This window comes from Poecile atricapillus, chromosome 13 (genome assembly GCF_030490865.1).
Source record: "Poecile atricapillus isolate bPoeAtr1 chromosome 13, bPoeAtr1.hap1, whole genome shotgun sequence".
NCBI lineage: Eukaryota > Metazoa > Chordata > Aves > Passeriformes > Paridae > Poecile > Poecile atricapillus.
Genome location: NC_081261.1, coordinates 14,897,855 through 14,913,047, shown reverse-complemented (window position 1 = coordinate 14,913,047; position 15,193 = coordinate 14,897,855). Strand labels below are relative to the sequence as shown.

The 15,193-nt window shown below is 42.1% G+C and overlaps 1 protein-coding gene across 1 annotated transcript in view; it reads right to left on the bottom strand.

The window, feature by feature from the left end:
* Positions 1-2,518: 2,518 nt before the first annotated feature.
* DOCK2 (dedicator of cytokinesis 2) overlaps positions 2,519-15,193 on the bottom strand; it is a 156,287-nt gene continuing 143,612 nt past the window's right edge. Inside the window, exons 45-52 of the mRNA XM_058849002.1 lie at positions 14,775-14,951; positions 14,179-14,262; positions 12,133-12,270; positions 10,931-11,058; positions 9,187-9,367; positions 7,786-7,906; positions 6,613-6,755; positions 2,519-3,650 (exon numbers count right to left, since the gene is read on the bottom strand). Coding sequence (XP_058704985.1) covers positions 3,576-3,650; positions 6,613-6,755; positions 7,786-7,906; positions 9,187-9,367; positions 10,931-11,058; positions 12,133-12,270; positions 14,179-14,262; positions 14,775-14,951 — 1,047 coding nt within the window. The 3' untranslated portion in view covers positions 2,519-3,575. The remainder of the gene's footprint in view (positions 3,651-6,612; positions 6,756-7,785; positions 7,907-9,186; positions 9,368-10,930; positions 11,059-12,132; positions 12,271-14,178; positions 14,263-14,774; positions 14,952-15,193) is intronic.

Sequence of the window (15,193 nt, the reverse complement as noted above, 5' to 3'; positions counted from 1 at the left end):
CAGCTCTTCTTTCTAAAAGTGCCCTCATCCCATGATCAGGGTGGAACAAATGAAAGCAGAGATCCAGTGGTGTCCAATGTGTCAATGGACTCCTCACAGAATAACCAGTGTGGCACCAGTACCCCCACTGAGGACTGGGAATTGCCAATCTTTTCAAAAGTCAAGGTCTTTTCCAACTCAAAATCTTTTCCAAATCAAACTCCATGATTCTACTCACCCACAGTTTCTAGTGTCCAATAAAGAAGGTTACAGGCTGTGTGTGATAGAGATAAAAGTTCAATGTCAAGCAGTTACACAGGTCTATCACACATTCGAGTTCCAGAACAAAGTGTTCCTAACGTCTGTAAAATCTTTAATAAAACTCTCCTTCCTCCTCAGAAACTTGATCCTTATTGACTTAGACTCTGACCATTTTCCTATAGCTCACACCAGCTAATTTTTAATGAGATTTTAAGGGCATTAATTTTCCCCCGGAATGAATATTTAAGTCATAATTTCATAATTAGAACTTGGTATGACTTTATGGCACAAACAAGGGCAGGCTGGATACCCACCTCAGGTGAGGACTCTCCTGAGTACCCTGACGTGGGTAAATGCCAACATTTGCTGTGCAGACCTTGTGCTGCATTCACACAGCAGCTCCTGGGGCTGGACCAGCACCTCTAACGTGGTGTTACACTCCACAGAGACACCCAGGTATCTGTGTCTGGCTAAAAATGACATTTCTGCTTAAACTGAACTACAGTGTGCAGCTTAAATGCATCATTGCAGTGTAACAGCTCAGTGCAGGTCAGCTCATCAAATCTCAGCTGCACCTGCAGCTTTCCTGTCCCTGCAAACAGCTCATTAATTACAGATCACACAGCCCCTTCATTATCTCAGTACCACACTGTCACCAGCCAGGTGAGTGGAAATGCCAGAGAGAAGGGAAATAACTGGAAGGAAAAGCACTGGGAACGTGGTTGTGTTCCTGACCCACACAGGGAGAGCTGCAGCCATTCCTGCTGCAGCAATTCTCTCGACAGCAGCCAAAGCCTGACCCTGTCCTGGAGGAGATTTCTGCCCTCTGTGCTTCACCTCAAAGAATGTCAAATACAGGTTCTGTCCCCCACCTCTGCATACGTGAAATAAAGGCCTGTTGAGCTCATGACAGAATTGGCAGCAAGCAGTGCTGATTCACCTTTTTAAACAGATGTTGCCTTACTGGCACTTGATTTTCCCAGGGCATCAACTTCATGCTGTGTTGTTTGTTTGGACTAAATGTCAGTATCCACAGCTTCTGGAAACTTGTGAAAGGCTGGAGCTTGTTGTCCAAACATCCTTAAAATTCCAGTTCTATGAATGCCCTGTTCTTGGCAGCTGTTTTTTCTTAGTTAATTTTGCTTTTCTGCTCAGAGTTGATTGATGTGATTTCAGGAATGTGGGCTGGCAAGAGGAGGACAATCTGTGTTGTGGGACAACTAATAAAATTATTGCTGATATTTAGTAAACTAAATGTGAATCTAAACCCTTCACCCAAAACTGTACTAAAACCTGAGCAAAACACAAGCACAAATCTTGAACCACTGGCTTAACAGCCCACACCAAACTTCCTTTGGATGTGCTCCTGCTTTTCTGGTATTTGTTTCTGGGAACTTCCTTCACTTCCATTCTTGCCACTTCTTTATTTTGAGTCACAGTATTTCAATAACAATTTATAATAACAGCAAGATATAAAACTCCATTATTCCACTCACCTGAAAGCATCTCTGCAAGATAAAATAAATAAAAGGTAACGTTTAACAGGTATTTTTACAAAGAATAAACAGTTCCTAAATCATCCTTTTCTTACTCATTTCCAGTAGAACCAAGCCTTTTCTTTTAAAATACTTGTTTATTTTGTGCTATATTTCAGGGTACCTGCAGATAATATTGAAGGACAGCTTTGATACCCTCCCTCCTCTTCTCCCAGGTTAGCAAGATGTTAAATATGCACCCTTCAACCTTTCATTTTCTCCCACTCACTGATAACCTTCTCTCTTAAACAGAAGACTTTTTACTTGGAAAGCCTTTTTCTTCCTCTGTGTCTCTTGAGAAGCATTATCAAGCTGCTGTGGAAAGCAAATGAAACAAAATGAAACCAAAAGTCTATCAGAAGTCATGCCAAATGCTGCAGTTAGTGTTAAAACCAGGCCCATTTTGTTTTGCTGTCTGTGGTTATTCTGGTGAAGGTGCAGCATTAATTCCAATGGCAAATATTCCAAACCCCTCACAGAAAACAATCACTAACTACTCCTGTAGAAAACTATGACTTGTAGAAAACTATTCACTATGACAACTTGCAAAGACAGATAAATTCATAAAACTAATTTATTCACACTGTAAGTTAAAGTGTTGATAGAAAAACTTCGGTTTAAACAAACTGCAGATGTCTTTCCATAGATTGAACTCCACAGAAATGAGTAACTTCAACCTCTTCGTCTTTCCCAAATCTGTAGAAATGGCAAAAAGGCCAATCCCCTCATCCACAACACTGCACATGAACATATTTTATTTACTTAGTATAAACCTATGTTGGTGTCTGAAACATAAAGGGGTGAGTGAAGGGAATCAATTATTCACCTTTAGAGACCCCTCTCTATCTGGGAAACTTAGAGAAAGAGCTGACAGGTTATAAAAACTCGGAGGTGCTGACCTGCAGTGCTGTGGAGCTTCACACCAGTGAGGCATCACCTCCCAGCTCCACCTCACGAGGTGGGAAGACACAGAAAATCAATCTAAACCCAGAAAACTTCAGCTTGTAGAATTCTGTTTGCTGTCAGTAAAAAACTATTACCTTTCATACAATGCTGCCTGGAGATGTCAGGGAGAAAGGATCAGGGCTAATAAAACAGATTTGTAACATTTTATTGAACAGCAGAAAATGTAGCTTTCCTTCATCATGCTGCTGGGTGTAAGGTCAATTTGTACATGTGTAAATAAACTTTTGCATGTTTTCCACATAGTAGCTGCTGTTCTGGAAACAGCTCAGGCAGAGGTGTCACAGCCACGGGCATCACCCAGGGAAGACTCAGGGTACAGAGCAGTGTGCTGGGAGCAGCAGAGGGATCTGAGGGCTGCAAATCCAGCTACAGCCACACAGAAAATTGGCAGTGGCTGTTTTGTGCTGAGCCATCTGTTGCCTTGGCTACGCTGCCAGCGAGGGTTTGAGGATATCTGGAGTGTGTCTGTACAAGCTCCAGAAAGCCCCAGCTCTGCTGTTTGGAAAGAACAGAGCCTGAGCTGCGTGACACAGTGAGAGTTGCTGCTGGTCTTTACACACACGTCACTTCCCAGGAGCAAGCCTTGGAACACCCAGCTCCCTTTGACCTGGGCAGCCAGAGGTTTCTGTTCCAGAGCCCAGTGGACACATCCTGCTGTGTTTTCCTCAAATGGGATTCCTGGATCTGTATCACAAGTAACTTATCAGAGCCCATGGGGGGTGTTGTTCATATTCTCCATCAGTGCTTTTCTTTAGAGTAGATGGTGCTCTAAAATAGAATATTTGTGTGTAGATATAATTCTTTTCAGTTGAGAAGTGGTCTTGTAAAAATTGATTACAGATCTGTAGATGAAGGTTTGAAATGCTGCTCCACAGACTGCTTTCCATCTTCCAGAACTTTGGAAATGCGCTGAAAAAAACAACAAAACAGATTTTTATATGTTAAAATTGATTCTGTGCTGGATTCAGTAATATGTGTATTAATTACTTGTGCCTTTAAGCTGTAGCTAGAGAAAAAATACATTGACAAAGTCCTGCATGTTTTGAATTAATTTTTCTATTCTGCAAAATCTTAAACCTGTATTTAAATCTGTCCACATGATTCCAATCATGCTATGAAGCACTTCACAACTGGATTTTTAGCTGTATTCTATCCTCTGCATTTTATATGCTATTTAAATTTAAATACGAGTGGGCAAGACAGTGCTGAAAAGCTGCAACTCCTGGGTCTGAAACGAGCAAGTATGTGATAAATTGAGTGTAAGTGAAATACTACAGCCTTCACATTAATAGGTCATTCTTGTTTCTACCAGAAAAAATGTGATTATGAACACATTTAGCTGAAAGTTTTCCTGTATGACCCCTGAAGGTGTTATCCTTTTTTTTAAAAAAAAAACCCAAAACACTGCAGAAAGTAATGAATACAAATGAAAGCTATTACCTAGGAAAAAAGAAACCAAAACAACAAAGCCTTTGCACTGAAAGATCAGAAAAGTTGGCATGTAAAGTATTAGAAGTATTCCAGAGTACTTGTGCAGTAACACATGTTGGTAGCTACCCACATCTGCATTAAATGTCATCCTCCCCCCACCTTCAAAATAGGAAAAGCTTCACATTCTGTGTCGGAATAGCTGCTCTGGATATTCCTTTTTTGTTGTTTGGTTTGGTTTTTTTTCTTTTTTCTTTTCTGTCAAACACTACGCTAAATGAAATGGTTTAAATTCTGTGAAAATTTCAGACATCAGTGAAACGTTCCTCACTTTAAAGGAAGGCAGCCGGCTTTTAGCAAGAGTGACGACTCCAGCGGGAGCCGATTTCCACTTTGCACTCATTATTTCCACTAAGCACCTTCTCCCGGTGCCGTGCCCAGCCCGCTCCGAGCCCGGCTGTCCCATCTCCCATCCCGGCTCTCCCGCCCCGGCTGTGCCATCCCGTCTCTCCCATCCCGGCTCTCCCATCCCGGCTGTGCCATCCCGGCTCTCCCATCCCGGCTCTCCCGCCCCGGCTCTCCCATCCCGTCTCTCCCATCCCGGCTCTCCCGCCCCGGCTCTCCCATCCCGTCTCTCCCATCCCGTCTGTCCCATCCCGTCTCTCCCATCCCGTCTCTCCCATCCCGTCTCTCCCATCCCGGCCCGCTCCGATCCCACCGGGAATCGCCGTTTCCCTCCCCGCCGCCGCACCGGTTCTCGGCGGGCCGCGCGCGCCCTCTCGCGGGCCGGGAACGGAGCTGCACACGCAGGTGCATCCCTGCATCCATCCCTGCATCCATCCCTGCATCCATCCATCCCTGCATCCATCCATCCCTGCATCCATCCATCCATCCCTGCATCTATCCCTGCATCCATCCATCCCTGCATCCCTGCATCCCTGCATCCCTGCATCCATCCATCCCTGCATCCATCCATCCATCCCTGCATCCATCCATCCCTGCATCCATCCATCCATCCCTGCATCTATCCATCCCTGCATCCATCCATCCCTGCATCCATCCATCCCTGCATCCATCCCTGCATCCATCCATCCCTGCATCCATCCATCCATCCATCCCTGCATCTATCCCTGCATCCATCCATCCCTGCATCCCTGCATCCATCCATCCCTGCATCCATCCCTGCATCCATCCATCCCTGCATCCCTCCCTGCATCCATCCATCCCTGCATCCATCCATCCCTGCATCCATCCCTGCATCCATCCATCCCTGCATCCATCCCTGCATCCATCCATCCCTGCATCCATCCCTGCATCCATCCCTGCGTCCATCCATCCCTGCATCCATCCCTGCATCCATCCCTGCATCCCTGCATCCATCCATCCCTGCATCCATCCCTGCATCCATCCATCCCTGCATCCCTGCATCCATCCCTGCATCCATCCATCCCTGCATCCATCCATCCCTGCATCCATCCATCCATCCCTGCATCCATCCATCCCTGCATCCCTGCATCCATCCCTGCATCCATCCATCCCTGCATCCATCCCTGCATCCATCCATCCCTGCATCCCTGCATCCCTGCATCCATCCCTGCATCCATCCATCCCTGCATCCATCCCTGCATCCATCCCTGCATCCATCCATCCCTGCATCCATCCCTGCATCCATCCCTGCGTCCATCCGTCCCCGTGTCCATCCATCCCTGCATCCATCCCTGCATCCCTGCATCCATCCGTGCATCCATCCCTGCATCCATCCATCGCTGCATCCATCCCTGCATCCATCCATCCCTGCATCCATCCATCCCTGCATCCATCCATCGCTGCATCCATCGCTGCATCCATCCCTGCATCCATCCCTGCATCCATCCATCCCTGCATCCATCCCTGCATTCATCCCTGCATCCATCCATCCCTGCATCCATCCCTGCATTCATCCATCCAGTCCTCCATCCCTGCATCCTCCCCCCTTCACCCCTGCACCCATCCATCCCTGCATCCTTGTATTCTTCCAGTCCTCCATTCCTGCACCTCTGTATCCTTCCATCCTTCTACACCTGCATCCCTCCATCCTTCCAGCCTCCATCCCTGTAACCCTGAATCCCTGCATCCATCCATCCCTGCACCTCTCCATCCCTGTGCCCTGCGTCCTTCCATCCCTGCATCCTTCCATCCCTGCATCCTTCCATCCCTGCATCCTTCCATCCCTGCACCCTGCAACCCTCCAGCCTTCCATCCCTGCGTCCCTCCATCCCTCCCTCACTGGAAGTGCTGCCACATCCAGCTTTGCTTGCACCCTGTTCTCTGACAAAAGCATCAAGAAAAAAAAGCAGAGTTTGACTTATGAGCCTATTTGTCTCAAAACCACTTAATTTTCATAGCACAGGATTTTTGGATGTGTAACTCTTCTTTTTTCCCCCCACAAACAGACAGGGCTTACCATTGTTTTAAATAACTGGTTCACTTTCTTTTTTTTGAAGGTTTTCTTGTCACCATCTGAGGTGGAAGGAAACACTGGCTGGCTCAGCCTGTGTGAGGCAATTGTTTCATCGGGTGCCACGGTGCTGACAGACAGAGTTAATCCTTAAAATGGAAACAATATTGGTTACACAAAACAAAACCAGAAGAGGAGAGTCAGACTGTAAGACAAAGCAGAACTCAAAATTGTGCACTCCTGCAATGACTAGAAAAAAACTGAGTAATTTTAATCTAACTATAACCTTAGAGTAAAATATTAAATAATAAGGAAACAATAAATTTCATTACATTGAGACTGAACAGTGAAGAAAAAAAGAACCAATCTGGCCAAAGAATTAAAAATAGATAAACACATGACAAAGAAGTGGGCCATGGCAGTCTGTTGTGTTGTGCTAAACATCTGTTACAGGCATCTGGAAAGAGGGACAGAGAGAGGGATAGATGAAATGCAGGTTAGGAAATGAGATGTCCTGCAGAACAAGGGGGTAAAAGAGACTGGAACTGGGCTTGTTTTCTCTGTGTGCCTCAGCCTAGAGACAACCACCAGCTTTAGTCACACTTTGCCCTTTTCTTTCTCAAACCACCCATCTGGCTGGGGGCAGCTGTGTTATCCTGCTTCCTCTGCCTCCCATGGTGAGGCAATCTATGGGATTCCTCTCTGGCTTCAAAAGCAGAAGTAGAAATCCCATTATGGGACAACCTCTGGTGATATTCATCCCCCAAAGCACAGCACAGAGCATTTCTCCCTGTGTCACACTCTGCCCTTGGCTGTGAGCCCTTGTTTCTGCTCCTGAGACCCTACAGAGCAGAGAAGCTGAATAAACCTTGACTCTTTCTAGGTAGGAATGCTCTTTCCTCAGCAGAAATGCTCACACTGTACAAGGAAGTGAAATTTGGAGCTCCAGGAGCAACAGTTGTAGAATTTGCATTTTGGCACAAGGTCCTACGGTGTTCCCAAGCATTTGGAGCAGTCCAGCCCCACAAGCACAGTACACTCTTCAGCCATAATCTATATCCCAGTGGATTTCACAAGGGTGGAGAGAGCTGCCAGCCCTGCTTGGAGCAAACCCTTCTCTGCTGATTTTTTACCATCCTAATAAAGTGCAGAATTCTCACCCTGGTGTAAGCACCTTACCTGGGATAGTGGGCATGGAACGACTGACAGTGCTCATCTGCTTGAGGACAGAAGTTTTCTGAGGTGCCACCACGTGTTCTGAGAGGTTGGTGTCACTCATGAACTCATATTTCCTAGACAGCTGTTAAACAAAAAAGCCCCAGCATTAATGATGAACTGAGACTTTGGTTCATGTATCATATTATGTACAATCTAAAAACATGCGACAACTTTGCAGATAATTTATAGTTAGATAAAAACTTCTCATTCTACATAGAAAAAAAGAATTCTAAAAAAGTTACAGAAGTAATCTGTGATCCGAAATCTGAATTTCTACCCTATTTTTGGCATAATACCATCAGACAACTCTGGGTGTGATCTGCAAAGTAAAATGAAGTTTTGAAAACATTTTTCTCTATTGCATTAACACGCCCAGCTTGGCTGCTGGCCAAAGCCTTATCACTGCTATTTTGAAGCAGAAGAAAATCCTCTAACTCAATGCACAGTGGGATCCCCACAGTTTGGTGTATGTGTTATCCAATTGCATCTAAAGCCAAAGGTGTTATTTTGTTCTGTGTATCAGTGCTTCTCAAAGCATGACTGTGCTTTATCTCTCTTTTGCATAAGGACATGCAGTGTGAGACAGTCATAATCATCCATGAGTTTCTCTGTGCTTCTCCAGCAGTCTTGACTTTCTACTCCATTCATTTTACCTTTGATGATTTCTTCAAACATTTTTGATCAAATTATTTATGCTCCCTCCATGTAATTCAACAATCTGTTACTGCCAGGCTTTTTAATTTAGATGTGGATTGTGTATCTGGAGGACATATACTAAAATAAAATTCTCCTGAGGATTAAACTCTGTCTATAAAAAAGGCCCAGTGTAAGTTACAGCAATAGAAGCCCTTGGATGATCTATGGAGTGAGAAATGCCTGTGCTTCCAAACTTCAGTCTGGCACCATTTGAGGAGCACTGTTTGCAATCTTGCAGTTTCCCAACAGCTGCATGTTCCACAACGAGGTACAGAACGTACAGGGCTCATCACTTTTGAAATAGCCCTGACTGTGAGGAGCTGCCATGAAAAGTCAGCACAGTCAATTGTCTCTCCACAGGAAAGCAGCTTAACCCTCCCCACACGGTGCTCCTTTCTGAGCTAACCAGGCTGCAGAATCTGCAGCCTCAGAGTTCTATTATCTGTCACTAGAAGCCAGGAGAGATGATCTGATTTTCTCACTGATTTGTTTCCTCCACAATATCTTGCATGTTTCATTCATGGCAGGGCAGATCATCTCTGCATCCTGCATCCTTCCCCTTATGACAGCTGGAGTTCTCTGGGATATATTTTTCTTTTCCTAAGGAAAGGAGTAATGTCCTCTTTTTCATGGATTGTAAAACACCACTGTAAATCAGTAACATACACATTTCATGTCAGTGATAGAAATATCAGCTGCTGTCTTCTCATCAGCAAACACCACACTGCTTCTTTTTGTTCTTTTTTTGGACCTTCTCATCTTAACTTCAGGATGAGGATTATTTTGTGGAGCAGTCTCCTCTGATTCTGCTTTTCCTTGCTTTGGTAGCACTGCTTCCAGATCAAAGCTGCAGGAGCAAAAGAAAGAAAGAAAGTACAAGTTGCTGAGTGATATTTTAAAAGCTGCTGGTATTCTGATGTCATTTCCCCATAAAATATAAATGCAGGTCATTCTTTTCCTTCTGCTTTCTATTCAGCCTTGCAAACTGCTGGCAAAAAGTATCTGATGTGCTTCAGCAGCTGGCAACTGGAGATACAAATAAGATGCCTTCAGGCAGTGTGGCACCATCTTAAAATGTAGCGAAGAAGGTAAAATATTAAAACGAGCTCAAATCCCTGTTTAAAGATTTGTGCATCAGTTTAAGAACTCCTAATCTGAACAGAGTAGAGCTCACATGGCAAGTTGATGTGTGGTGATGCTGAAAGCAAGACAAGAACCAGAGTGGAACAGAGTGTGGCTATCTGCTGCCATGTTTTAAATAAATTCTGCTATTTATTTCACCATACTGGACAAGAATGCATGGACCCAGAGATTAACCCCCCTTCCACCTTTTTTACATTTTAAAAATTGGGCTACTTCTCAAACAAAACAAACAAAAAACCAAACAAAACCCATAAAATTGGTGCTGGCTTTACTCCCTTCTCAACCTTTGGAACATGGGACTGAACTTTTGTTACAACATAAAAATTGATAAATCAAGAAGTGTGCTAACTCTGGTGACCTGTGACTTCCTAGAAACAAATTAGCATCCTAAGAACTGAAACCAGGTGCAGATGCTTCAGTGGGCTTGTCTGGCTCTGTCAGAGGTCTCCTGTTGTGCTGCACACACAAATGAGGTTTGGCTGCTCCACCCTTCTGGAGGGGAAGCTCGAGGGCAGCAGGAGCAGCCTCAGGAATCTCAAAGTAGAGCAAGGGGTGTCTTAAGAGCCAACCCTTCCACATTAGGGTCACACACCACTGGACTTCTTCCAAGTGAACTACTCAAAAAGGGAGATCAGATGTTTAAAAAATAATCAAACACTGCTCAACAAATTCAGTTTTACATGTACCACGTCTGGGAAGAAGTTCTGTGTGCCTGAAAGATAATTTATAAAGTGAACAAAACAATTTGGGGATGAAAAAGCTATACCTATAATTGTTCTCTCAAAAGTCTTTTTGTTTTCCAGTGTTGCAGTTAAAACACATTAGACAAAGCATTTTACATTCCTAAAGACTTTACTAAAATCTTCCACCTCAAGTTTGTAAAGATTATTTCTTTCCTATTCACATTGTACAAACAAAAAGATGCTAATTAAGTTAAAACCTGTATAAAAAGAAACTTGTAAAAAAACACCCAGGTACATTTTTGAAATGTAATTTAATTTTTAAAATACTTATTTGCTGAAAATTAAATGCCACTTTTTTTTTTTTATTTTAATGAGAATTGAACATTTTAAGATTGAAATATTAAGATTGAAACACTGTAGTGTTCAGCCTGGAGGAAGTGGTAGCTACAGTTAAAAATAATGTTGGTATAATCTGAAAAGGCTTCTAGTGGTCTTCATTCTTTTTACAAATCTTTTTCTTTTGTCTCATAAAACTGATTAAAAACCAAGACTTAAAAAGAATTTGTACTGTATTTCTAACCAACCTTTCTGAAGCAAGTTTTTTGGGAGTGCTGCAGTCTGAATTGATGGAGCACATGGAGATGAAGGATAACTGGCGATAGGATTTCAGCATCGACCTTGGCCGCCCGACCCTCTTGTCATCAAACTCTGGCTGCAGGATGGAAAAGAGAAACACATCCTGTCAAACAAGCCTGGATCTTCAATTCATCCTTCTCACACCTGCCCTTGAAGACTTGTGCAGATGTTTAACACTTGGCATGAAGGAAGTTGTCTGCTCCCATTAATTACTGTGATTTATCCTGGGTCTGGGTGAATTCTTACTCTTCAAATCTCCCAAACTCAATTCACACAGTTCATTCTCTGCAAAATTTTACATAGGTTGGGTTTTTTAAGTGCTGGTCCCTCAAACAAGAGGCAAGATTTCCAGTTGTGGATTACAGCCTCTGTTATTGTAATTATTATTGCAATTACATGATTTCAAGTAAATTATTGCAATTACAGCCTCTATTAATGCAAAATAAAAACCATATTCAGATAGATATATAGAATTTTAATTATACAGATGTATAATACAGCACATATCCAAAATATAAGTTAAAAACTTGCTGCTTTTCCCCCTATAACAGAATAAATAAATCCTGTTATAAAATCACCAATGCTGAAAGCAACAATATAAAATAATTACCAAAGTAACTGGCATTTAATCACAAAAAAACAGGCAATGTCATTCTTGCTAGCCTGAACAACTCAGATAGAATATATTATTCAAGATTGTCTTGGGAGTTTGTTCTCAGAAGTTATCCTTCAATTGCAAGATATTTCAGTTTGCTCTCAACTAATATTTATAGTATTATACACATGACAGGTTTTCCTTCACAACACAGCTGGAAGTGGCTGGCACAGGGAGACATCAATTGCAGATCAAAGGCCTAAACCACTAAGAAAAATTACAAAGAGAACAAACATAAGAGCTTGCTTTTACTTCCTCAACAAGGCTGAAAAATCTTGCAATTTTAAGTTGTAATAAAATACACTCAAAATCTTCCAGAATGAGGAATATTTGATCAGAGAACTGAATCAGCTCTTGGATGATACAGCTCAGATCTTACTGCCTTTAGATCACAAGAAAACCCATAAGCAAAAATAACCCAGCATGTTTTTGTTTAGAACAAGGTGTGTGTTAAATAAAGAGAAATTGGGGTAGAGGTTAAAAGGAGAGCAATACCAATTCTCTGGCTCCATATTGTTTTTCCACTTTAGCTTTTAAATGCATGAAACATTCCTCCATCCGGTCATGGAAAGGACGAAGATTATCAGAAACTCTTCTTTCATGAATTCTAATTCCAGCCCCAAGGAAAGGTATCTTAAGAGGAACAAAAGAAGGAAAAAGGTGAGATTTTTCAAGTGGGTCCAACAACCTCTCTGGCTCTGTTTAAATTACCTGGGAAATCAACTGCAAAACTCCTCCTGTGACTGGCAGGTGGATTTGCCCATTGATCTCAGCTTGGAGCAGCAAATACAAGATGGAAAAAGCTCATGGAAAATGGGTTTTCCCAGGAAATTTCTGAAAAATGTTGGCTGCCTCACAGAGGATGTTTTCTCTCTTCTATATATTTTAATGTTATGAGGTTTGTGCACAATACTTTTAGCTCCCCTTCTGCCACTAACCCTTTCTAACTGATTTACTTCAGCTTTTAACTCTTTCGCATTAATATCCAGGATTTTTTGTAAAACCCACTTCGATTCCATGCTTCCTTTTTGTGTTCTGCCTCAGTAAATACTGTGAACATTGGTCCACCATCGTGTTGATCATGTGTTATGGAAGTGCAGTTCCAATAGAACTTTTAAAATTGTGGTATTAAAGCCCATCTGTTTCTGACAGATCTGTTTGTCCTCCTTAGAGGGATTTGCAGGGATATGTAGAAATTACCCCTTATTTCCTAATGCCAGGTGACATTGTGGTCAGTCAATCCCACTGAATTCACTGAGTGATTCTGATGGCCAGAAAACACCACCACACACAGCTGTGATGGGCAGTGACACAGGAGAAACTGTGAAGGTACAACTCAAAAAATAACCAGACTGGGATGAATCAAAATAAAACAGGAAGAAACTTCAAAAACATTAAGAAAATAGTAGAAACAATTCCATTAAAAGTATTTGGAAGATGAATTTCAAACCTGAGAGAGGAATAAACAGTAAATTTTTGCTGTTTCTCATCTATGAAAGAGAGACAATCATAGAATCATTGAATAATTTGTGTTGGAAGGGTCCTTTAAAGGTCTTCCAGTCCAACCCCCTGCCATAGACAGAGGCATCTTCAAATCCATCAGGTTCTTCAGAGCCAACCTGACCTTGGATGTTTTTAGTAAGTACAAAAAATGAGTGGAACATGAGGAGAAACAGCTTGAGCCATTCATTTCTGATAGTAAAATCCCAGATGAATTCTCACTATTTCATACCATCCCTCTATCTGTTGATAGCAATGATTTGTTTTGGACTGGTTAATGGAAATAGAATGGATAATTTCTGAGGTCATGTGTTTTTCTGCTCCATTGTCATTATAAGGTCAACAGAAAGAGCCATTTTCCCTTGAATCTCAGCAAAAATAGTTTTTTCTGCTACCACCTTCCATTGGTGCATTTTCCTCCTTGAGGGCAAAAGGGTTCTGCAGGCATCTTGTCTTATCATACATACACTGTATATAAAGTAATAAATAGTAAACCCAAATAACCCCAGTTCTGCCAATATAGGGAGAATATTCTGCTCTGGAGATACAGCTTAAAAATATTTCCTAATAATCTTACATGCTATTTGCCACACAGAAAACACATAGCAGCAATCTTGAAGGGTCACTGAACATGAAAATAATTCCTGAGAGAACCAAACACCATTAATGTTTCTAGTGGGAAAAAAAGGAAAAAATCCTCCACAAGGAACAAATAGTCTAGGAAAGAGTTGTGCCCCAAGAGAGTTTCTGACATTTGGCAACCCCAGAAATTCATGAAATCATTATGACTTTTGTCATTCTCTCAGTTTTCTCTTCAAGAATATAACTCAAGTTGGAAATCCTTTTAACCATAAATGTAGCCTGCTATATGTGGCTTTTGATAAACCATTCCAGATGATGTGTTCTACAAAATACCTTTCAGGGGTTAAAAAAAAAGTGGAAATGACACAATCACCTCAATGCTGTGTTCTCCTTCAAGACAGGAATGGAACAAAGGAACCCCTGGTGAAGCCTCAGTGCTGGCTGTCAGTGAGAAATTACCTGCCAAGCAATCAGATCTTTGAGTCTGTTCAGTTTTTCTGTATCCTCTGGATGGTGTCTGATATATTCTTCTGTAAAGAAAGCCTTAGACAAGAAAATAAATAAATACAGTCCATCATTTTGACAGGTAAAGAAATCAAGTATAATTCACACATCCTGATCATTAGACTGGTCATCAAAGAGGAGAGACAGGCATGGTCCTTAGCCAGATGCTGCTGTGATAATTCCTCCCTCTGGCAGCTGGGAACTGAGGTGCACTTTGTAAAAAGATCTATTTGGCCTTCATCCAGCACTTCTGACTTGGAGACCCTTATTATGAATCCCAATCATTGTTCCTTTTATTAAGTTTACAGTGAAACTAAAAAGGCACAGATTTGGAGTATCATGATTTACATCAACTGATAACTTCAGTTTTTCTGGTTTGCTTTCAAAGACAGAGATGACCAGGAAAGGAGGATATGAGGATCCCTTAACTGATGGAATGATGGTTTTCCTCTTCCCCATCCCCACTGCACTGCCACTCTAACAAGGGATGTAGGAGGATTATGAAATGATGCACCTGAGAATGTTCTTTGCAGGGACTCAAAAGCTCCTACCTTCTCATATTTAGCAAAGCCACCCATGACAGCTGGATCAACAATTCCATTCAGAAGCATGGAAAGTGGATTAATAGGGAGGTTCTCATCACTCTGGTACTGGTTAATCATCATCAAAATCTTTTCATTTGTCATGGACATAGTCTCAATAGCATTCTCTAAAGGACTTATTGTGCACTGTAAAGGAACAAAACACTTCTAAGGTTCATAAAGATATAAACAGCCTTTTTAGTTTTATGAAATTCATGTACATGAACAACAGTTCTGCAAGTCAGCAAACCCACACAGGCTTTTCAATTCTCAAACTATAAATCAGGCATAAGAGATATCGATCCTGTATTGAGCAGTAGAAAGATTAAATGTAAATAATAATGGGTTTGTATGTATAAAAAGAAGTAACTTGTTGATAATTTTGCAGA